We start from the raw sequence: 25,657 nt of genomic DNA on the forward strand, positions 1-25,657 counted from the left end.
GAACCTTCCTCATTCTGATTGGTAACAGACCAGGGATATCCGTATCTCTGGTGTGCTGACTTGTTCAGGGATGCTTTGAGGCCATTCCTAAAGAGTTTCTGTATTCCTCCTGGGAGTCTCTTTGTCACAACAGCATTCTGAGTAGAGTAATCTGGTATCAGGCACACATGTCCTTGATAGCAGATTTGGGTTTGTGTGATTGGCACTTCGACGGTGGCAAGTTCTAACTTGCTCGCAATAGAGGACCACAGTTTATTAACCATTTTGACACCTGGATTCTAAAAGTAAGCTAACTTGATAATCTCTGCAATTGTTCATAGCTTATTAACTTCATGTTGAAGACTTGACGTCCAATGAGAGAACTATGGAGATTGTGGAGTTTTGTAACATTTCTACTTTTCCTGTTTTTATTTTCTGTGTAGCATTAAACTGTAGTGATCCTGTGGAGATTCTGAATGGATATTATGTCGCACCAAATAAGACATTTGGAAATAAAGTTACCTTTTATTGTGACAGTGGGTGAGTATTCACCATGTAAACTAATGACTTGTTTTGATGAAAGACTATTTTAATGTTTCATCACAAGACAATGTGAGATAGCCATCACTTGTTCTTCATATTTCTGATAACAGCTCTCAGCGTGAGCTCTGGGTGAGGCTTCCAATTCAGGGTTGAACTAACAATTATTAAAAAGTCTTTATACTTGGTCAGAGATGTTAATGCTGGATTTGGAATATTAATGAAAAAATGGATATGTTAAAAGTGTCACTGATGTCTTGACCTGTGTACAAAGATCAACATTGGATAACTGTACCTCCCTGCTTCTTCAAATAATGAATGTACATTGTAATTTAGCTTCAAGGTTAGCTGGGCACAGCAATGTTATAGATCATAGAATCATAGAATCCCTACAGTACAGAAAAAGGCCACTCGGCCTATCGAGTCTGCACCGCCCACAATTCCACTCAGCCCCCACTCCCATATCCCTACACATTTACCCACTAATCCCTCTAATCTATGCATCTCAGGACACTAAGGGCAATTTTAGCATGGCCAATCAACCTAACCTCTTTCGGACTGTGAGGGGAAACCGGAACACCCAGAAGAAACCCACGCAGACACAAGGGAAATGTGCAAACTCCACACAGACAGTGCCCCAAGCCAGGTTCCTCTTGTACATTCTTGTTTCTATGAAGTCTGATCAGCATTGTATTTTTGCTAACCTATTCCCACTCTTGATTTTATTTAACAGTGTTGGCTGTTAATTCTGCAATTTTTTTCCCCTATGGACTTTAATTTCTTACGTATAATGGTTTCCCAATTAAGGTCTCTAATACCAGTGGTTTGTTAACTTTCTCTAGATACAAAATGGTGGGTAGAGATTATCTGCAATGTACAGCTGAGGGATGGGATGGTGAGGTTCCATCCTGTGAAGGTAAGTTATATTTCACTGTTTTCTGAACTGTCTAGGGGGGGATTTTATGCTCCCAGTTACGGGAGGGGGGCGGGGGTGACTCAGCGATGGGAGCGGGAAATGCAGTGAGAGTCATGAATCACGATTTACTCTGGTGGGATTTCCCACACCAACTGTCCCCCCACCCCCTGCCTCCCTGCCAAAGCCAAAATGACAAGTCCAACGTTAAATATTAGGATTCCTATTTGAATACCTTTAAACTATAATTATCAGGCTTTTATGCCTGAGAGACACCTCCCCATTAGGTTGTCCATTTATTCTGGAGCAAATTGCTAGGGGTCGGTGCCATGAGATGTTTTCCCTTGTGGCTGTGTTGCATGGGTGGGTTATTCTGTGGGGTAGGTTATTCCCTGATGGGGAGGGAGGGGGGAGGAGTGTCGGGAGCAGAGGTGGGGGAGGGAATCTGGGAGGAGGTGCTTTAAATTCAAGGGCTGAAGGGCCTGAGTCAGAAATCCCTCCTGTCGGTGGGGTGATGCACATTGAGCTCATTCATGGGACACTTAAGAGTAATTATCCCTGAACCCACCAGAATTCCAAGGTTGCTCAGTGATTTAAGGGAAGACCCATGGTTCTTTTGTGTCCAAAGACCTCCCAACAAACACATTTGGGATTTCCTATTACCCTGGAGTGAGTGCCCCTTTTTTCCAGGCACTTGAGGGACCCAAAGTTAGGAAGAAGGCTGGAACCAGGGCTGGAGAGGGCGGGTGTGGCTGAAGTCTTGGAATAGTAGGGTGGAGGCAGGGGGTGGTTGTTGTAATCCAATGCCCCACCATTACCACTTTCCTCTTGACAATATCTCCATGATTACCAAACATCTGTGTCCAGGGGTCCCATAGAGATCCTTGGGCTAGTGCATTACTGTAAGAAGCCTCACAGCAACAAGATTAAAGTCCAACAGGTTTATTTGGTAGAACAAACCACAAGCTTTCGGAGCACTGCCCCTTCATCAGGTGAGTGGGAGTTCTGTTCACAAACAGGGCATGTATATATACAAACTCATATCTATATATGCCCTGTTTGACATCAGAACTCCCACTCACCTGATGAAGGGGCAGTGCTCGAAAGCCTGTGGCTTGTGCTACCAAATAAACCTTTGGACTTTAACCTGGTGTTGTGAGACTTCATACTGTGCCCACCGTAGTCCAATGCCAGCACTTCCACATCTAGTGCATTACCAGCAGTAACCATTGCTCTTAGTGATGCTGTTGGCAATGGAGAGCTGCTGGTCTCTGGCTGACTGCTATTGGGGATGGAATTTCCAGACACCTGGAGGATTCTGGTACGGATGGGCCAACGTTGGCCAAATTTATATCAGGTTCCCACCAGCTCACCAACAAGTAATCTAAACCCCCATTGTTGGAATTAAAGCCCAACTATTAGGTTCTCAATTGCTGGTGAAGATTAATGCTGTTAAATACAGGAAGTAGTTGCTCTGAGATATTGAGGATTTAGGGAAAACCCCGCATTTATAATATCATAATTCTGAAAAATGAATTCCAAATTTAAAATAACCAGATATTCTGGGAAATCGGGAAATAGTATTTCATATTCATGATTGATATCTGCGATTGGCAATGAAAAAACTAGTGTGAATTTTATTTTCTTGTCCCATTCCTATCTTTTCTTCTTTTATTTTTTGTGTAGCAATAACCTGTGGAAATCCTGGGACAATTGCAAATGGATATTATAAGGCACCCAACTGGACAGTTGGGAATAATGTTACTTTTTATTGTGACATTGGGTGAGTAGCCATGTATAAATCACTGAATAATTTTGGTGAGGGATTATCTTAACACTCTGAATATAATAATTTATGCTGACCACACTCAGTCCTCACAATGTGCAAGCTCTGAGTGAGGCTTCCATTTCAGTGCTCAACTTGTGAATTAAAACAAAATCTTTACATTACTCAAATATTGTTAGTGCTGAAGTAGGAATAGTAACGCAAAGATAGAAATGTGAAATATCCTATCAATAACAAAGTCAATTTGCAGGGTCATCATTGGATGTCTATGTCTTTTGGTTCTTTAAAATGCATGAATTATATTAAAAGTCATTTTGAAAGTGAACTTTGTGCACCAATGCTCTGCCTGCACTTTGTACTTTATCTGGGGTCTGACCTGAGCTTTTATTTTTAAGCAGCAATACAATAATATTTGATTCCTATTTCATTGTTCTGCTAACCTTTGTCATTTTTTGTCACAGTTTGTTCAGAGTTCAATAGATTTTCCCTCTATGAATCTTAGGATTTCCACCTGGTCAGCAAAGTCTAATACTTTTCTAATCAATCTTGCTGACTGTGATAACAGGTGTTTTGTGTTTCTTTTTCTAGATACAACATTGTGGGCAGGGATTATCAGCAATGTACAGCTGAGGGTTGGGATGGCGAGCTTCCGTCCTGTGAACGTAGGTTTACGTTTTCCTATTTTGTACAGTGACTAACTTTTTAGTGATAAGTTACTGATCCATTATCAATGAATTGTTATGTAATGTTGATCGATGTGCACTATTTGTTCCTCCTGCTAGAATGTTTCAAAACATGATTTTGGTTTTCGAATGTGGACTTTGCTTCATCACTTGGATGTTGATCTGGAGTTTTTTTAAAGAAGGGTCACAAGTTCACATTTGGACAGGGAACAAGACTACCCTTTACCAATAAATCACCCAACCAGCCTGGTCCTTGAGAGGGAATGAACTATTTATTTGTCAGGAATCGCAATCATATTAATTGATGGGTGTAAAATGCACAGGGGCTGATGATTTGAGACAAACATTAAATTTTGGAGCTGATGTTTTCAAAATTAGCGTGTTTGGGGAATGATCTGAGAAGGAAGGCTGTTCCAACTCTCACTCTCTCCCTGTCTTTCTTGAATTCTGTGTGTGGTTATTGATCTTCAGCAAGGAATCCACCTCAGAATATAACTGTCTGCAGTTGGAAACCTCAACAACTGAAACGAGAAGTATTGTCCCAACTTTACATTCTCCTCCATGCCAAAGCTCCATTGGTGAGAAGTTCCAGACCCACTTCCTCTACCAGGTGCAGCTAACTGTCTTTAAACAAAGGAGCTTCAGATCGACTGCATCAAACCCAAAAGCTTTATCTTTGATTATATTATGCTTATCATTCAAAGACCTACACTACTGACACCCTATCTGTTTGTCACATGTCTGTGTGCTTGTGTGCAAGTGCATGCTTTTTTTTAACAGGATAGATCTTTATACTTCCAGAGTACAAATGTGTGTCAACAAGTTCTAGTGTTAAAATCTTTTGTTTTATAAAACATCAATAATTTGAGTTTATTGAAGGAACTTGGTTAAAGTCTATTTTATTCTGGATCTAACAGCAGTGAAAGTCCATGACTGAAAAATTTGGTGAGTGAATTAAACAGTTAAGCTAATGGTGTGGTCTGTGGAGTTGTAGAAGTCTAATGGAGCTAGAGAAACTGCACACTCCTCCCATGTATGTCATAATACTGCAGTATTTTGTCAACTTCTGGCTTTAAATTCCAACATCTTGGAATGGGAAGGAACAGTTTTCAGTGCTCTGATACAACATTGCATATTAAAAATTTAGAATGTGTGAAGTGATAAACTGCCAGTCTTCAAGTTATTCCCCCTCTCTCCAAAAGATTTTAATCTCCTTCACTGACGCCATGGGAGCGTTGGAGCTTTGGGTTTTGATGTCTAGTAGGAAGTATAGGAAGTTCTAATTTTAATGTAGTTTTATCTGGCTGGAAGTGGAATTTGGGCCATGGGAAATCTTGGGTTGGAAGTTGTGTGGCAGGTAAAATACAATCGATGTGAATGATACATAATTAAATCACGCTCACACCAACTTTTCTTCCTCTTCCATTATTGCTTAAAGATTCTACTGCATATGTGCCCCCTGAATTGGTTATTAAAGTGCAGTGAATAGGAAATTGTTGCACTAATTTACCTGGAAGAGAAAGTAATAGAAAATGATGAGGTGACAACAAACATAGTGTAAGATTTTTGTGGTGGGGGAGCGGGTAGAACAGACTCTGCTCTGAAAGTGGAAGTTAATGATTTTTGAGACGGTCAGGACTTGGAAGTCACTTTCTCATTTTAAATCCCAACATCCTGCAAATGAGGGACAAAGGCTGGAATTCTTCAGCTTTTCACACCAGCGGGTCCTTTTGGTTCCCAATGAAATGTATCCCTGCTGTGGGTTTCCCGGCAGTGGAGGGTGCGGTGATTGGGAAATTCCACTGACAGAGATCAGAGATCCCACAAGCAGGCGGATGGCAAACCAACTCCCAGCACAAGAAACATGTGGCGGGGAGACCAGAATATCCCCCAGTATATTTTATTAATTAATCTGATTATATTTTGTACCTAGAGATGGACATCTAAATCTTATTGCTTCTCCCTGGCTCTGCTATCTCACCATTTAGAAAGTATTTGGATACCTGACACTATGATTTTGGTTGGCCAGCAAAGACTGGCAGATCAACGCAAAGTGTTGTTGAAGACAGAGAGATCTGTTGTGAGATATTGTAGATTGAGAAAAAAAAATCTTAATGTGGAAAAATGAATTCTGAACATCGGGTAACTTGATATTCTGGACAATTTGGTTGTGGCTACTCACCTTCATGTTAAAAATTGCAAAGCAAAGCTCCAGGAGATGGTGTAACAATCCTATCTTTTCTCACTTTTATTTTCTGTGTAGCAATAAACTGTGGTAACCCTGGGAAGATTTTGAATGGATATTATACCGCACCAAATGAGACCGTTGGAAATAAAGTTACTTTTTATTGTAACACTGGGTGAGTATGTCATATAGAAATGACTAAATAATTTTGGTGGAAAAATTTAAAATTTTAATGTTGCTATTAAAATAATTTCCGGTGGCCCTCTCTTGTGTCACATTTTGTCTGAATGAGGCATCCAGTTTAGTGCTGAACTGACATTGTTTGAAAAACTCTTAATGCTGATCAAGGCTGGAGATATTAGTGTTTGAACTGGAATGTTAGTGCAAAGATAGAGGCCAGGATTTTACACCCTCTTTTGCTACGGGACCTCCAAAACGAGGATCTCATGGATGAGATCTTGTGACACAATTGTGCCTGTAATCTGCCATTGATGTAATGAGGCTCCTGCCCAGATGGGTCAGGAACTCTTCTTAAAAAAATTATCATATCATTAAAGGGCTTTGTTGCCATCTGCTCCCCACATGTTGGGATCTTCCCCCTCACTGCCATGACATCAGGTTTACAACAGGTCTGTCAAAATGGGAACCAGGTGAAGGGAACCTGCTGGAGGCGCACAGGTAAGTACAGCCCCAGCAGTGGAGTTGGACGTGCCTGGGCCGTACCCTGGCATTGCCCCATGGCAGGGTGCAGTGCCATGAGACAGTGTCAAGGGGCATTACTGAGGGGCATTTCTGAGATGATCCATTGGATGGGGTTCCCCTTACCCATGGTGGGGTATTCCCCACGTACGTGGGAGGAGAGACAGAGTTACCCTTATGCATTTGTGAGTTGTCTGTGTGTATGAGGGGGAGAAGGGTGGAGACCCAGTGTTGCTGACTGTTTTAGGCCCTACCTTGCCAGCGTGACAGCGTGGGTTATGCCTGCAGATTTTCTTTGCATCAAATGCTGGATCATCTGCCGAGCAAAACTGCTGAGCAGTCAGCAAGCTACACACTGGTTTTCTCACTTCTGCCAGCAGTCTGCGCAAAAATGAGATAGTTGCACCCAGAGATGCTGAATGTGGTAACGATCCATTGACCCATGATATAAACTCAATATCTCTTGTCTTCTTGCTGGTTCATCAAAATTCCTCCAGTACATTGAAAAACAGTTCTAGGTGGAACTGAGTACATCAGTATTTGACCAGTGCACCGTACTTTGTACAGGGTCCCACTAGCATTGTTTCTTTGCACCACATTTATATAGATGATCTGGAGGAGGGAACCGAGTGCAGGGTGTCGAAATTTGCTGATGACACCAAGATTGGGGGAACGGCAAATTGTGCGGAGTGTGTGGAGAGTCTGCAGAAGGATCTAGATAGGCTGGGCGAATGGGCCAGGAAATGGCAAATGGAATTTAATGTTGGCAAGTGTGAGGTGGTCCACTTTGGTAGGAAGAATGGTAGGAAGGACTATTACTTACGTGGCGAAAAACTGCAGCAGGCGACGGTGCAGAGGGACCTCGGGGTCCTTGTGCATGAATCGCAAAAACCCAGCTTGCAGGTGCAGCAGGTGGTCAGGAAGGCGAATGGGATGCTGGCCTTCATAGCGAGGGGGATTGAATATAAAAGTAGGGAGGTCTTGCTGCAGCTGTATAGGGCATTGGTGAGGACGCAGCTGGAGTACTGTGTGCAGTTTTGGGCGCCGCACCTGCGCAAGGATATTTTGGCCCTGGAGGGAGTGCAGAGGAGGTTTACTAGGCTGATACCGGAGTTGAGGGGATTGAGCTATGAGGAGAGGCTGAATAAACTAGGCTTGTACTCGTTAGAGTTTAGAAGAATGAGGGGAGATCTCATTGAGACGTATAAGATGATGAATGGGATGGATAGGATAGAGGTGGAGAGACCCTTCCCGCTCAAAAAAGACAGTAGGACTAGGGGGCACAGCCTCAAGATAAAGGGGAGGCGGTTTAGAACGGAGTTGAGGAGGAACTTCTTCACTCAAAGGGTGGTGAATCTCTGGAATTCTCTGCCCGTTGAAGTGGTGGAGGCTGCCTCGCTAAATATTTTTAAGAAGCGGGTTGATGGGTTTTTGATAAGAGAAGGGATTAAGGGTTATGGGGAGAGGGCGGGAAAGTGGAACTGAGCCACGACAGATCAGCCATGATCTTATTGAATGGCGGGGCAGGCTCGAAGGGCTAGATGGCCTACTCCTGCTCCTATTTCTTATGTTCTTATGTTCTTATTAAAAATCTTCATGATTCTGCCAACTTGGTCCCATTTTTTTTACTTTTTAATATTTGTTGCTATTTTGATAGAATTTATTTCTCCCTGGACCTTTAGAATTCTAACCTGGTCAGCGCACTAACATTTTCCCAATTAAATTGCAGGCTACTAATTCATGTGTTGCGTCTGTCTTTCTCTAGATACAAAATGGTGGGTAGGGATTATCGGCAATGCACAGCCAAGGGTTGGGATGGCGAGGTTCCACTCTGTGAACGTAAGTTATATTTCCTTATTTTTGGAAGTGACTGCCTTGCTTCTCTGTGCCAAATGATTGAGCCACATTCAATGAATTGTCATGCAATGTTGGATGACATCCAAGTCTTCCTTCCTGTGGTATTTTGACATCCAAGTGTGGCGTTCTGATTTTTTAGCTGGCAGAAAGGTCCTGATGTGGGAATCCCACCTGCTGCTGGTGGGTTGTCTATTGGGCTCCTTAAACAGCCACATGAGAAAAAATATTCCTGAACTAACCAGAAGGTAAAGGTGGCTCAGGAATTTGAAGGGGGGGAGGTCACATGATTCTCCTTTGCCCAACAAACTCTGTATCTTGTAGCGGGGTCCTTGATCGAGGGTACCTGTCGCTGGGAATCTGCTGCTGAAATTCAATGCTCTACCCTCCCCTATCATCCGTGTCCAGGGAAGCCCCAAAGATCCTTGTGTTGGGCCTCGGTTCATTCCCAGCAGCACCATGACTCTTGGTAGCTTTGCCAGCAACTGCTGGCCTCCGATTGTACACCACCAACCTGGAGGTTGGTAAAATGGAAGGTCCAAGAGTGGCCAGTTAAGTGCCTGAGAGCACTTAAATCACAATGGGCCCTCACCATGGAACGGTTCCCACCAGTTCTCCAACTTGTTAAACCCCCATGGCAGGCATTAAATCCCAGCGATTGTGTTTTGGAATGCTTGAGAAGATTGATACTGTTGAATACAGGACCAGTTCTGTGAAGTTCTGTGAATTTAGTGAAAATCCTGAATTTATATTACCATATTCTGCAAAATGAATTCCACATTTAGGATAACATGACACTCTGAGCATTTGTGTGGTGACAATTCATAGCCATGATAAATATCTGTGATTGGCAATGAAAAATTATTAGTGATTATGTGTTTTTATACTATTTCTATCTTTCTTCATTTTCTATATAGCAATAACCTGTGGAAATCCTGGGACAATCGCGAATGGATATTATAAGGCACCCAATTGGACAGTTGGAAATAATGTTACTTTTTATTGTGACATTGGGTGAGTAGTCTGTACATATATTATTGAATAATTTTGGTGGGGGATTATATTATTTTAACACTCACAACATGGAAGCTCGAACTGAGAATTCCTGTTCAGGCCTTCTCTCCTCGTTTTATCGGTTTTTTTTCATTCTGGATGGTCAACAAACTCTAACACTTTTTCTAATCAATCTTCATGATTCTGTTAAAAGGTGGTTTGTGCTTCTTTTTCTAGATACAACATTGTGGGCAGAGATTATCGGCAATGTACAGCTGAGGGATGGGATGGCGAGATTCCATTCTGTGAACGTAGGTTTATGTTTCCCTGTTTTGTATGGTGACCAACTTGATTTTTACTGACAAATAATTGATCCACTTCCAATGAATTGTTAATGATTTTGATGCACATCCAACATTACTCCCTACGGTATTTTGACATTTTCTAGCTTTGAGTTCCAACTTCATGAAATGGGACGAAACAGTAATTTGATGGCTTGATTCAACATTGTATGTTAAAGATATAGAATATCTGAAATGGGAGATTTTCATTCATCAGGTCAATCCTGCTTCCTCCAGAAGATTTGAATCTTCTACACTCGCACCAATAATAGTGTTGAAATGAGGACCTGAGGTTTTGATGTGTAATGGGAAGTTTAGGAGGTGCTAATTTTAAAGTAGTTTTAGCTGCCCGGAAACTATTTGGGCCATGGGAGATTGAAGAGGTGTGAACAGTGTTGCGAGTAAAGTTAAAGTGTAATCAATGTGAATAATCCATACTTAAATCATGCTCATACTACATTTTCTTCCTCTTGCATTCTTGTTTAAAGATCCTAGTGTGTTTGTGCCTCACTGAATTAGTTGCTTTAGTGCGGCCGATAGGGATCCATGGTGTTAGTTTGCACTTGAGTGAAGGTAATAAATATTGATCAGGTGGCAAGAACATAGTGAAGGAATTTAGTGGCTGGATTGCTGAGGTAGACACAGTAAGAAGTGTCACAACACCAGGTTAAAATTCAACAAGTTTATTTGATAGTAAACCCACCAGCTTTACTACAAAAAAACTTGTTGGACTTTAACCTGGTGTTGTTAGACTTCTGTGTTTACTCCAATCCAATGACAGCATCTCCACATCATTGCTGAGATAGAGCAGATAATGTCAAGGAAGCAGAAGTAAGTGATTTTTGTGATGGATGAGAGACTTTGAAATCACTTCCTCAGTTTTCATTTCCAAAAGCCTTGACAAGATGGACAAAATTTAATTAACTCTTTTAATTATATTTTGTACCTGTACATGGACACCTAAATATCCAGAGAGATTTAAAGAACAGTTGTCAAAGTGAGTCTTGATCCTGTAGAAAGTGCATCTGGGGAATTGATTATGGAAAGTAAGGAGATGGCAGGTGAACTGAACTAGTGTTTTGCACCCGTCCTCATTAATGAGACACAGGGAACATCTCAGAAATAACTGTAAATCAGGAAATGGAAGGGAGGGAGGAACTCAGGAAAATTACTATCACCCAAGTAAAGGGTACTGAGCCAATTGTTGGGGCTTTGTGGAGGGAGGGGGTGACAAATCTTCGGTCCAAATGGACTTCATCTTATTGTCTTGAAATTAGTGGTTAGTGAAATAGTTGGTGCATTGATGTTAATTTTCCAAGATTCCTTGGATTCAGGGGGTTTCCATTTGATAGGAAAATAACATGTAATTCCTTCATTTCGAAAGGTGAGAGAGAGATAGCAGGAAACTGTAGGACAGTTACCCCAACATTTGTCAAAGGGAAATTGTCAGAAGCCATTATTAAAGGTGTTATAACAGGGCATTTGGAAAAATTAAGGGCAATTTCGCAGAGTCAACATAGTTTGTGCAAGGGAAATCATATTTAATCTGTTCATTGGCGTTTCTGGAGGAATCACAGCTGCTGTGGATCAAGGGGAACAAGATTATGTCCTGTACTTAGATTTCCAGGACACATTTGACAAAGTGTCGCATCAAAGGGTATTTTGGGGAACAAAAACTCATGGTATAATCGACATGAATGGGTGTTTTGCTGGTTGGAAAGATGTGACAAGTGGTATCAACTGGGATCAATGCTGGAGCCTCAACTTTTTAGAATGCATATACATGATTTGCACAGAAGGTGTGATTAGTAGATTTCTGATAAAGCAAGATTGGTAGGAAAGTAAATTGCGAAGTGTTTGCAAGGACGCTACAAAAGGACATGGATAGATTAAGTGAAGGGGCAAATATCTGGGAAACAGAGCAAATTTGTAAGCAAATGTGAAGTTGTCCATTTTGGACAAATGGACACACTTACAATTTAAATGTTGAGAGATTGTAGATGTTAGAGATTAGAAGGGATCTGATTGTTCTAGCAGGAAATCAGGAAGGCTAATAGAAAGTTATCATTTGTCATGATGAGACTTGGACTCCAATCCCAAGAGGGTCTCTGGATTACTACTCCAGTGACAATACCAGGCCACTGCTTCCCACAGAAAAGAGGCTATAATTTTCTCTCTCGGTGCATCCGGAATCTTTGGAGCTCTCTTCCTCAAAGGGCAGTGGAAGCAGAGTCTTTGATTACTTTTAAGGCAGAGCTAGATAGGTTCTTGATTAACAGTAGTTAGGCAGGAACGTGGGGTTGAAGTTACAACCAGATCAGCATGATCTATTTGAATCATCTAGCATTCTGGAATGGCTGAGTGATCCCAATTTATATATTCAGATGTTCTTTACTTCTCCATGTTGTCTGAACTTTTGCCATTTAATAAGTAGGTGAATATTTAACATTAGGATTTTGGTTGTCTGGTGAAGATTAATGTTGGTCAATGCATTATGTTGTTGAAGACAGAGAGAACTGTTGTGAGATATTACAGATTGAGAATAAGTCTCATTTCATGTTGCCACAATTTGGAAAAATGAATTCTGAACATTGAGTGACTTGAAGTTGTGATAATTTGATGTGGCTGTTCACCTTTGTATTAAATGTTGCAATGAAAAACACATTGGTGAATTTGGAGTTTTGTAATAATCCTAATTTTGCTCATTTTGTTTTCTGTACAGCAATAAATTGTGGTGACCCAGGGGAGATTCTGAATGGACGTTATACTGCATCAAATCAGACAGTTGGAAATAAAGTTACTTTTTATTGTGACATTGGGTGAGTATTCAGTATAAAAATTACTGCATAATTTTAGTGAGAGACTGTAAAATGTTATTAGGGTGATTTTGGATCATCATCTTCAGTATTTCATGTTTCTGATGACAGCACATTATGTGCGAAACGAGTGAGGCATCCAATTTAGTTTTGAACAGAAATTTATTTTTTAAATTCTTTGCACCAATCAAGGCTAGGGATGGTAGTTCTTAGTTTGGAATATTAATGCAAAAAAAAGCATTAACACATGACCCAGAGATCATATGTTAATGACCCTGGATCCACAATCTGAGGTCAATATGTGTTGTCTGTTTGTTGTTTGCTCTAAATGCTTAAAATATATTGAAAAACAGCTCAAAGGTGAACTGGTTGCATCAATATTTCACCTGTGCCCTGTACATTATATGGGGTTGCACCATCATTTTTTATTTGCAGCAACACAACCATATTTGATTCCTTCATTCTTCAGGATAGGGATGTTTTACTGCTATTGGATAGGGTGTTGGTGAGGCCACACCTCGAGTATTGTGTGCAGTTTTGATGTCTTTATCTGAGAAAGGATGTCCTTGCTATAAAGGAAGTACAGCAAAGATATACCAGGTTGATTCCTGGGATGGTAGGTCTGTCATAAGAGGAGAGATTGAGTCAGCTAGGACTCACTGGAGTTTAGAAAAGTGAGGGGGATCTCATATAAACTTATACAATTCGAACAGGGTAGATTCAGAAAGAATGTTCCTGACAGTGGGGGAGTGCAGAACCAGGGGTCATAGTTTGAGGATAAAGGCTAAACCTTTTAGACGTGAAGTGAGGAGAAATTTCTTCACCCAAAGGTAGAAAATGTGTGGAATTCACTGGGACAGAGAGTAGTTGAAGTCAAAGTGTTGTGTGATTTCAAGAAGAAATTAGGTATAACTCTTGGGGCTCAAGAGATATGGGGGGATCAGGGTATTGAATTCGATGATCAGCCGTGATCGTAATGAATGGCACGGAGCAGACTCAAAGGGCTGAATGGCCAACTCCTGCTTCTAGTTTCAGTGTTTCTATATTTCATTTGCTAACCACTCCGACTGACCTTTACCATTTTTAAAAAATTTACTGCTATTTTGATAGATTTATTTCTCAATGGATGATATTTAGAATTCTAACTTGGTCGTTATCCAATTAACTTGCAGGTTACTCATACAGAATGTTTGCATCTCTTTTTCTAGATACAAAATGGTGGGTCGTGATTATCTGCAATGTACAGCTGAGGGATGGGATGGTGAGGTGCCATCTTGTGAACGTAAGTTATGCTTCCCTGTTTTGTGAAGTAATTCTTCCTTGCCTGTACCAAAATGATTGAGCCACATTTAATGATTTGCCATGTAGCATTGGTTTACATTCAAGTTTTCCTTCCTGCAGTAGTTTGATATCCAAGAGTGGAGTTCTGATTTTTTTAGAAATGGACCAAAAATGTTCATTACTTTGATTCAATATTAAATGTGTAAGGATCATAATCTGCGAAAGGAGAAATGATCATTCATCAAATCAATCCTGCTTGTTGTGGAAGAATTTAATCTTACGTCCAGACAGAAATGGTAGTATTGGATAATGAAGCGTGTTTTGGTGGATGATGGGAAGTTCAGGAGGTGCTAATTCTAGTGGAGTTGTAATTGGCAGGAAGCAGTAATTTGGGAGATCGAGGAGCTGCAATTGGAAGAAATTTGGAAAAATGCAATCAATGTTCATGATTGATACTTAAATCATGCTCAGACTCCCTTCAGTTCCTCTTCCATTTTTATTTTAAGATTCAACCACAAGTGTATCTGTGCCCCACTGGTCCAGTTATGTGAATACAGCCCATAGGAAAGTGTTGCATGAATTTGTTGCTCAATCTTGAGTGAAAGTAATTGGTATCCATGAAGTGACAAAAACATGGTGAAGATTTTAGTCGGGTTGGTGATGAAGTAGAACTGATAATACCATGAAAGAGGAAAAGGCCATTTCTTCAGTTTTCAGTTCCATCAACCTAAAAATAAGGAACAGCATTTCATTAGACTTTTGATTATGTTTTGGACTTGCGCAGTATTTTTCAGTAGCTATCAACATCTGGATAACTGCTCCACCAATGAGCCTACTGTTTCACCCTTCAGAAAGTAAGAGGATTTAGTTGGGCTTTAATGTAGTCACCTGGAGCGACTTGATGAAGGGGAAGGTCTGGGGACAGTAGAATAAGGCAGGAACAGCAGCATCATTTCTACCTTTTTCTCATTTTATTTTCTGTGTAGCAATAACGTGTGGAAATCCTGGGGCAATCACAAATGGATATTATAAGGCAACCGACTGGACAGTTGGAAGTAACGTTACCTTTTATTGTGACATTGGGTAAGTAGCCAGTACATTAATTATTGAATTATTTTGGTGAGGAACAGTACTATTTTAATGGTCTGTTTTTCAGGTGACCACACTCAGTCACCACAGCATGTGAACTCTGACTGAATCTTCAATTTTAGTGTTTAGCTAGTGAATTAAAATGAAATTTTTATATTAATCAAGGTGAAGGATGTTAGTGCTGAAATAGAAATATTAATGCAAAAATAGAACCGTGAAATGTCTTATCAATAACAAAGTCCATTTGCTGGATCAGCCATCCATGTCTGCTGGTTCTTTGAAATGCTTAAATTATTTTAAAAGTCATTAGGAATGTGGACTTCATGCACCAATGCTCCACCTGTTCCCTGTAGTATCCTTGTGCTCTGATCTGAGCTTTTATTTTTAAGCAGCAATACAACAGTATTTGATTCCTATTTCATTGTTCTGTTAATCTCATTCCATAATTGTTTTTTGTTGTCATTGTTTGTTGAATAGATTTTATATAGAGTTAAATAAATTTTCCCTCTATGAATCTTACAATTCCTACCTGATCAACAAACTCTAACACACTTTCCAGTAAACCTCCATGAGTCTAATAACAGGTGGCTTGTGTTTCTTTTTCTAGATACAACATTGTGGGCAGGGATTATCGACAATGTACAGCTGAGGATTGGGATGGTCAGGTTCCGACCTGTGAACGTAGGTTTATATTTCCCTGTTTTGTAAAGCAACTAACTGACTTTTTAGTAACAAATAATTGATCCATTTTCAAGGTAGTATTGATTTGCAGCCAAGATTTCTTCCTATGGTATTTTGACATCTTCTAGCTTTGAGTTCAAGCTTCTTGGAATGGGATGAAACAGTAATTTGATGATTTGTGTTGTGGTGGACTTCTAACATCTAACCTCAGGAGACTCGGGGATCAGCTACAATAGTTTATTCATGATTCAAGCATTGAGGGAATGCTTTGAGAGAAACCTTTGGAGTCGCACGTTCCTGTAATATAGCTCTAATACAACAATCACAGGGAGAGGACTCATACCACTCTCTTCTCTAATCACAGATACACACTGCTTATTCAGTTTTTCAGTACACAGAACATTGTTTTAAAATTCTGATCTTGCCTACATAGGTTTAGCATTAAAACTTCACCCCAAAGCTTGTTTGTAATCTAACTAGAAAGCTGTCCACTCTTATAAATGTAAACAACATTGCTGGTGAGTTCTGCTAACCTCAAGTTTTTGAGGTAAAGTATTTGACTAGCATGTTTTTTTACTCTAATACAGGAGTGTTGGAGCCATTGCTCCCTTTTACTAAATCTATTAATTTGCTTTTAGGACAGGATTATCTGGCCATGCTTGCCCCAAAACTGGAAAATCCCACCCGAGGTCAACAGACCTTTCCATGGTTTGCCCCCCAATTCCCATGGCGGACAGGACAGGAAAATCTTCCCCTTATATTTCGACCCAACGTTGCATAGGAAGACAGAAAGCAAGAAACTGCAGACCAGTAGGCCTAACAACTGTCATTGGGAAGATGTTAGAAGCCATTATTAAAGGTGCTATAGCAGGTCACTTAGAACAATTCAAGGCAGAGACAAGCGTAACCTTGTCGAAGACAGTGTTGTGAAGTGTTGCAGAGTGAGAGAATGTCTTGCATTGTGTTGCCTGTTTTCAGAATAATTAATTCCAAACATCTGGTGCGGAATTTTCTGACAGTCTGCTGAAGGAATGTTCTGCTCCCACTGAAGCCAATGGACTTTTGAATGGCTTGATGGATGTTCCAGCTCCGTACCAAATTCTGCCCTCAGTAACTTGACATTGTGAAGAATTTAATCTTCACATTTAAATACTGTAATAAAAACCTATTGGCGATCCTGGAGTTTTGTAATAATCTTTTCTTGTTTTCCTTTCCGTGTAGCGATAAACTGTGGTCACCCAGGGGAGATTCTGAATGGATATTATACTGCACAAAATAAGACAGTTGGAAATAAAGTTATTTTTCATTGTGACATTGGGTGAGTACTCAGTATGGAAATTTCTAAATAATTTAGGTGAGGGGTGAAATTATTTAAATGTTGTGATTTAGATAATTTCAGATGGCCTCCCCTCATGTTTCTAATTTCTGATAGCAGCACCACATGTGAGTTCTGAATGAGAATTCCAATTTAGTGACGAATGGGCAATTTAACATAAAAATCTTTGTAATGATCAAGGTGAGAATTGTTGGTTTTTGGATTGGAAAATTTACACAAAGCTAAAAATGCTGAATGTGTTAATGATGCATAGACCCATAATCTGAGATCAACACTGGCCATGCGTCTGCTGGTTCCTCAGAATGCTTAAACTGTATTGAGAATCAGCTTGAAGATGAGATGGACACAGCAATACTTCTGTGCAATGTACTTTATACAGGGCCTCAGCAGCACTAATTTATTTTGCAACAACACAACTGTATTTGATTCCTTCATTAATCTGCTAACCTTGTCCCATCCTTTTCAAGTTTGTTGCTGTTTTAATAGACTTGTTTCTTTTGGACCCTCTAGAATTCTAACACTTTCTCAATTAATTTACAGGTTACTAATACAGTTGGTTTGTTTCTCTTTTCCTAGATTCAAAATGGTGGGTCGAGAATATCTGCAATGTACAACTGAGGGATGGGATGGTGAGGTTCCATCCTGTGAACGTAAGTTATATTTCTCTGTTTTATAATGTGACTGACCTGCTTTTCTTTACCAAATGATTGCGCTACCAGCAATGATTTGTTTTGCAGGGCTGGTTCGGACCCAAATTTTCTTCCCTCCAGTATTTTGACAACCTCCAGTTTGTAATTCCAATTTCTTAGAATGGGAGTCATCAAATAGTGACAGACAGTGACCCAAGCTGGGAATCAAACCTGGGTCCCTGGCACTGTGAGGCAGCAGTGCTAATCACAATTTGTCTCTATGCACACGTTTTTTGTTTGCAATCAAAGCTCATTATCTCTGTCTCTCACCAAAAAGTAAGTAGGTGAAGATTGATGCAGACCAATAAAGAGAGCAACTGGAGACAGAGGGGGGAGTGTTGTTGTGAAGTACTGGGGACTGAGAAAAAAGCTATCTTTGGTAGAATTTTGATAACTGAATTTCAATCTTGGGCTGATCTGATATTGAAGACAGTTATGTTGTATTTTTTCATCTTCATGTGAAACACTGTGGAAAAGTCTTGGGAGAATTTGGGATTTGGTCACAATTCCAACTCTTCTCATTTGATTTTCTGTGTAGCAATAACATGTGGTAATCCTGGAGAGATTGTGAATGGATATTATAATGCACCAAATAAAACAATTGGAAACAGAGTAACTTTCTATTGTGACTTTGGGTGAGTATTCAGTATATAAATTAATGAATAATTTTGATGAAAGACTATATTATTTCAATGTTGCGATTAAGACAATCCATATCTCATTCTGCAGATTCCTAATGACAAATCTCCAAGTGACCTTAATTGACCCTTATTCCTTTATTATTCTGCTAACTTTAGTTTCACAAATGAAATATAATTTGGGATAATGTCTGAATTATGATTGTTTGTGTCTTTTACCTATATGTCTTTGGTAGTTTGATATTTTTTTCACTAGTGAATCTTTAGGTGACTGATGGAGTCTTGCTTTTCTTTCTCTAGATATAAAATATTGGGCAGAGACTATCGGGAATGTACAGCTGAGGGTTGGGATGGCGAGGTTCCATCCTGCAAACGTAAGTTAAATTTCCCTCTTTTGTAAAGCAATGGACAAAACTTGCTTACCAAGATAATGGCCAGAATATTACCACCCCGCCCCGCCCCGGGAATCGGAGCATGTGAGGGGCGGACAATGTGAAGGTCCATTGACCTCAAGCAGAGATTTTATGGTTTGGGGATGAGCGAGGCTGTAAAATCCCACCCAGTGTCTTTTTCAGTGTATTGTCTTGGAGATTTGATTCATACCCAAGTTTTCTTCCCTGCAGCAGTTTGACATCCTCCAGCTTGGAGTTCTGCCTTCGTGGAATGGGGGAGGAAACATTCATTCAATGCATTGCCTTAACATTGCACAGTAAAGGAAAATAATTTATGAAATGGAAAATAGTCTTTCATCAAATCACTCCTGTTTTCTTTAAGAGGACACTTCAATATTCTGCCCAGTTGCAAGTGTTAGTGTTGAAGCAATGAGCTGAATTTTGATGGGTGAATAACAGCTTAGGAGGTGCTAACTTTAATGGAGCTCTAACTGGTTTCAAATTGTAATTTTGACCATGGGTCACTGTGGAAATGAAATTGACAGAAAAAGTACAAGTGACCTCAATTTCCCTAATTAAATCTTGCTCATATTTCCTTCACTTCCTTTCCCATTCTCATTTTATGCTCCTACAAGGATTGTATGTGTCTGACTGAGTGAGCTGTGTTAGTACAGCACACATTGCTTCAAGCTGCAGTGAAATTAATAATTTTAGAGGAGGTGAAAAAAAAATGAAGAAAGGTTTTATTGTTTGCTGTGCTGAGGTAGAGCAGACAATGCTTTGGAAGCAGAAATAAGTGGTCTTTGTGATGTATTTAAGATGCAGAATCACTCTCTCATTTTCTAGCTCCTTCATCTTAACAGTCTTGTCTGGGCTCTGAGTTGGCTGATAAATCCAATGTACAGCCTGCAGATTCTGCCACATGTGGGGCAGGTGGACTTTGGAGAGAATGAGTTGTTGGGACATTTGTGCGCTCTCTCTGATGCCTTAATCTGGCCTCTCTGAGCTCGAGATGAAATCTCTTAATGTCATCACTGAATGGCCCTTCCTCATTCTGATTGGTCAAAGACCAGGGACGTCTGTAAATCTGTGGGTGGGTTTGAATTCTTCGGTGATGTTTTGAGGCCATCCCTGTATTCCTCCTGCGAGTCTCCAGCTATGACAGCATTCTGAGTTGACTAATTGCTCCAAGAATCTGGTATCAGGCGTCCGAGTCACATGTCCTGTCCAGCAGAGTTAGATTTGTGTGATTCGCACCTCGTTGCTGGGCAAGTTCCAACACCCTCGCAATAGAGGACCACATTCCATTAACCATTTTGAGATTTGCATTCCAAAGTTAAGCTAACTTAGTATTCTGTGCCATTGTTTAGAAGCTTAACATTTTCGTTTTAAAGACCTGAATTCCAAAAAGTGAACTTTTGGAGATTGTGGAGTTTTGTAACATTTCTACCTTTCCTGTTTTTATTTTCTGTATAGCATTAAACTGTAGTGATCCTGGGGAGATTCTGAATGGATATTATATCACACCAAATAAGACATTTGGAAATAAAGTAACCTTTTACTGTAACTTTGGGTAAGTCTTCATTATGTAAACTATTGACTTATTTGGATGAAAGTCTGTGCTATTTTAATGTTTCTTCACGAGAGAATGTGAGACAGCCATCACTTGTTTCTGATGACAGCTCTCAGTGTGAGCTCTGGCTGAGGCTTTCAATTTTTTAGCATTGAACTGGCAATTAGTAAAAATTATTATATACAATATTAGGGGTCAGGGATGTTAGTGCTGGGTTTGGAATATGAATGGAAAGTTGGAAATATTAAATGTGTCACAGATGCCTTGACTCATACACGGATTAACATTGGATAACTGAACTTGCTGCTGCTTTAAATAATTAATTTACATTGTAATTTAGTTCCACGGTAGCTGGACAATGTTCCTCCTGTACGTTCTTCTTTATATGAAGTCTGACCAGAATTTATATTTTTGCTAACCTATTCCCATCTTAGATTTTATTTAACAGTGTTTGTTGGCAGTTGTGTAACTTTTCCCCTGTGGACTGTAATTTTTTTACCTGGTCAGCAACAAATACTGGTTTCCCAATTAACTTGCAAGTTACTAATACTGGTGGTTTGCTTGATTTTTTTTTCTAGGTACAAAATGGTGGGTCGCGATTACCTGCAATGTACAGCTGAGGGTTGGGATGGTGAGGTTCCATCGTGTGAATGTAAGTTATGTTCCCTTGTTTCATGAACTGATTAGGGGGCATTTTCCATTCCCATTTTCAGTGGACAGACTCAATGGCAGGAGTGTGTAATCCAGTAGGTTCCCAAACTGTGATTTACTGTGGTAGGATTTCAACACCAATTCCCACCCACCCCAACGCCGCCCCCCCCTCCCCCACCCTCCCCCCCCCCCCACCCTCCTCAAGACATAATGAGAACATTGGGATCCCCATCTGAATTCCTTTATAGTAATTATCAGGCTTTTATGTCTGATAGACCCCCCCAACCCCGTAAGAATATCCATTCATGTTGACATGCATTGCCCAGAGCAGTGCCGGGGATTTCCTTTGGAGCGGCATTGCATAGGTGGGCTTTCCATCGAGAGGGGGCTAGTCTGTGTTGTGGGGTGATGGTGTTCCAAGGGGAGGAGCTTTTTTATTCATTCATGGGACATGGACATCACTGGCTGGCCAACACTTTTTGCCCATTCCTAGTTGCCCTTGAGAAGGTGGTGGTGAACTGCCTTCTTGAATCTTTGCAGCCCATGTGCTGTGGGTTGACCCACAATGTTGTTATGGAGGGAATTCCAGGATTTGGACCCAGCGACTGCGAAGGAACAGCGATGTATTTCCAAGTCAGGATGATGAATGGCTCAGAGGGGAACTTGCAGGTGGTGATGTTCCCATGTATCTGCTGCCCTTGTCCTTCTTAAAAGTGGTCCTGAGTTTGGAGGATGCTGTCTAAGGATTTTTTTGTGAATTGCTGCAGAGCAGCTTGTACATAGTACCCACTGCTGCAACTCAGCTTTACTGGTGGACAGAGTGGATGTTTGTGGATGAAATGCCGATCAAGTGGGCTGCTTTGTCCTGGATGGCGTCAAGCTTCTTGAGTGTTGTTGGAGTTGCACCCATCTAGGCAAGTGGGGAATATTCCATCACACTCTTGACTTGTGCCTTGTAGATGGTGGACAGACTTGGGGAGTCAGGAGGTAAGTTACTCGCTGCAGTATTCCTAGCCTCTGCCCTGCTCTTGTAGCCACTGTATTTATGTGGCAAATCCAGTTGAGTTTCTGGTCAATGGTAACCCCAAAGATGTTGACAGTGGGGGATTGAGTGATGGTAACACCACTGAATGTCAAGGGGTAGTGGTTAGTGTCTCATTGCCTGACATTTGTGTGGCACATATATTACTTGACACTTGTCAGCCAAGCCTGGACATTGTCCAGATCTTGCAGTTGAACATGGGCTGCTTCAGTATTTGAGGAATTGTGAATGGTGCTGAACATTGTGCAATCATTGATGAACATCCCCACTTCTGACCTCATGATGGATGGAAGGTCATTGATAAAGCAGCTGAAGATGGTTGACCCTCGGTATGACTCCAACCAGCGGAGAGTTTGCCCCCTAATGCCCATTAATTCTAGTTTTGCTGGGGGTTCTTGATGTCACGCTTAGTTGAATGCAGCCTTGATGACGGTTGGAGGCTGGATACTGCAAAGGCAATGGACCCTGATAAATTCTGGCAATACTACTGGTGACTAGTGCTCCAGAACTTGTTGCTCCCCTAGCCAAACTCTTCCAGTTCATCTCACCTCTGGAATTCAGCTCTTTTGTCTATGTTTGAATCAAGGCTGCAATGAGGTTGGGAACTAAGTGACTCTGGCAAAACCCAAACTGGGCAGCACTGAGCAGGTTATTGCTGAGCAGGGGAGCCGCATAGTACTTCTGTGCCTCCCAAAGACCACCTAGCAAAAATTCTTGGGATTTCCTGCTACCTTGGAGTGGGCATCTCTTGTCGTAAGGCACTCAGTGCCTGGCTCAGACACCTAACATTAAGAAGGGGTGGGACTTTTGAAATCAAATGCCCTAACCTTGCTTCTTTCCTTCTGGCCACATCTTCATGATCACCAATCATCTGTGCCCAGAGATCCTCAGGCTACTGCAGTACCAGCAGCAGCCACAGGTCTTGGGGGCGCTACAGGCAGTGGCAAGCTGCAGACTTCTGATTGGCATTGGGAATTGTGGGTGTGTTGCTGAAACACAATGCACTACCCTAGCTACTGATCTCAGGAACATAACACAAGAAATGGAAACAGGAATGGGCCACTAGGCCCATTAAGCCTGCCCCACCATTCAATAAGACCATGGCTGAACAATGCCAGCCTCAGCTCTTTTTCTGTACAAAAACACAAGAAATAGACCACTGCCATGGAACCCACATCCCTCCCCCACCCGCTATCATCTGCGTACAGGGATGCACCAGAGATCCTTGTGCTGGGCCTCGGTTCATTATCAGTGGCACCCACTGCAGTTGGTAGTTTTGCTGGCTGAACTCTGCCGGTGGGGTGGGTTTTCCAGCCAGCTGGAGATTGATGTTATGGAAGGCCTGTTGCTGGCCAGTTAAGTGCCGGAGTGCACTTAAATCATATTGGACCCTCACTATGGAAATGATGCAGGGTTCCTGCCAATTCTCCAACACGTGATTAAAACCCCCCAAGACGGGCACTAAATCCCAGCTTTGGATTGCTAGAAAAGATTGATGCTGCTGAATACAGAAACGGGTTGCTGTGAGAGTTTATGAATTTAGTGAAAATCCTGCATTTACACTACCACAGTTCTGTAAAATGAATTCCAAATTTAGGGTAACGTGGTATTCTGGGCAATTGTGAGGTAACAAATCATAGTTGTGATAAGTATCTGGTTGTCAGTGAGAAACTGTTGCTGATTATGGGTTTTTGTCCCATTTCTACCTTTTCTTGTTTCATTTTCTATATAGCAATAACCTGTGGAAATCCTGGGGCAATTGCGAATGGATATTATAAGGCACCAAATTGGACAGTTGGAAATAATGTTACCTTTTATTGTGACATTGGGTGAGTTGCCAGTGTATAAATCACTGAATAATTTGGGTGAGGGATTATATTATGTTAACACTCTGAATCTAATTATTTCTGTTGACTACAGTCAGTCCTCACAACATGCAAGCTCTCTGTGAGGCTTCCATTCAGTGTTCAATTCGTGAATTAAAACAAAATCGTCAGACTGATCAAGGTCGGGGGTATTAGTGCTGAAATAGGAATTTCATTGCAAAGATAGAAAAGTGAAATGTCTTACCGGTAACCAGGTCCATATGCAGAATCAACACTGGATGCCCCATATCTGCAGGGTCTTTACAATACATGAGTAATATTAAAAATCATTTGGAAAGTGAACTTTATGCATGAATGCTTTGCCTGTGCTGTGTACTTTATCTTGGGTCTGGACAAAGCTTTTGTTTTTAAGCAGTATTACAACACCATTAGGTTCCTTTTGCATTGTTCTGCGAACTTAGTACCATGTTTGTCTTTATGCAATAGATTTCCTCTCTGTGGATCTTAGAATTTATACCTGCTCAGAATGAAAATAAAAGTTTGTGCCAGTATTCTTTTTTCCCTGTTTTACTGTTGTTGCATTTTAAAGTTTACAAGTTCTTTTTGAGATCAGTGTTCTTATTTCCCTATTTTACTGTTCTTTTTCCTTCTGGGGTCAACAAACTCTAGCACGTTTTCTAATCTATCTTTCTGACTCTGATAACAGGTGGTTTGTGTTGCTTTTTCTAGATACAACATTGTGGGCAGGAATTATCAGCAATGTACAGCTGAGGGTTGGGACGGCGAGGTTCCATCCTGTGAACGTAGGTTTATGTTTCCCTGTTTTGTAAAGTGACTGACTTGCTTTTTAGTGACAAATGATCAATCCGTTTTCAATGAATTGTTAATGATTGTAATTCCCATCCAATATTTCTTCCTCTGGTATTTTGACATTTTCTGGCTTTGAGTTGGAACTTCTTGAAAATAATTTGCGTGTTAAAGATTTAGAATGTGTGAAATGGGAGATTGTAATTGCTTCCTCCAGAAGATTTGAATCTTCTACACTAGCACTGACAATAGTATTGAAACAAGGAGCCGAGGCTTGATATGTAATTGGGAAGATTGGGAGGTACTAATTTTAGTAGTTTTAATAGATACCGAGATGTTTGAGCCACAGGAAATCTAGAAGGTGTGAGTGATGTTGCGAGTAAAGTTAACATACAATCAATGTGAATGATCCATGCATAAATAATGCTCATATTATCTTTTCTTCCTCTTGCGTTCTTGTTTGAAGATCCTGCTGTGTCTGTGCCTCACTGCATTGTTTGTTTTAGTGCAGCCAATAGGAAACTGTCACATTAGTATGTACTTTAGTGAAGATAATAGGTATTGATGAGGTGACAAGAACATCATCGAGGATTTTAGTGGCTGGATTGCTGATGTAGTCATGATGTGGATGTGCTGGCGTTGGACTGGGGTAAACACAGTAAAAAGTCTGACAACACCAGGTTTTAGTCCAACCGATTTATTTGTAATCAGTAATCTCTAAACTGTCTGTGCTTTATATGTTCTGTCTGAGGCCAGAACTCTCCATTCACCTGACGAAGAGGGAAACCTCGAAAGCTTGTGCGTTTACTATCAAATAAATCGGTTGGACTAAAACCTGGCGTTGTCAGACTTTTTGCTGATGT

General features: G+C 40.8%; 1 protein-coding gene across 1 annotated transcript in view; it reads left to right on the top strand.

Moving 5' to 3' along the window:
- LOC145356761 (sushi, von Willebrand factor type A, EGF and pentraxin domain-containing protein 1-like) overlaps positions 1-20,472 on the top strand; it is a 105,784-nt gene extending 85,312 nt beyond the window's left edge. Inside the window, exons 28-40 of the mRNA XM_080209628.1 lie at positions 423-519; positions 1,362-1,435; positions 3,119-3,215; positions 3,807-3,880; positions 8,782-8,887; positions 9,870-9,943; positions 12,696-12,792; positions 13,998-14,071; positions 15,057-15,153; positions 15,767-15,840; positions 17,062-17,158; positions 17,753-17,826; positions 20,372-20,472. Coding sequence (XP_080065754.1) covers positions 423-519; positions 1,362-1,435; positions 3,119-3,215; positions 3,807-3,880; positions 8,782-8,887; positions 9,870-9,943; positions 12,696-12,792; positions 13,998-14,071; positions 15,057-15,153; positions 15,767-15,840; positions 17,062-17,158; positions 17,753-17,826; positions 20,372-20,472 — 1,136 coding nt within the window. The remainder of the gene's footprint in view (positions 1-422; positions 520-1,361; positions 1,436-3,118; positions 3,216-3,806; positions 3,881-8,781; positions 8,888-9,869; positions 9,944-12,695; positions 12,793-13,997; positions 14,072-15,056; positions 15,154-15,766; positions 15,841-17,061; positions 17,159-17,752; positions 17,827-20,371) is intronic.
- The last annotated feature ends 5,185 nt before the right edge of the window (positions 20,473-25,657 follow it).

This window comes from Carcharhinus amblyrhynchos, chromosome 22, assembly GCF_965287045.1.
Source record: "Carcharhinus amblyrhynchos chromosome 22, sCarAmb.v2.hapA, whole genome shotgun sequence".
Classification (NCBI taxonomy): domain Eukaryota; kingdom Metazoa; phylum Chordata; class Chondrichthyes; order Carcharhiniformes; family Carcharhinidae; genus Carcharhinus; species Carcharhinus amblyrhynchos.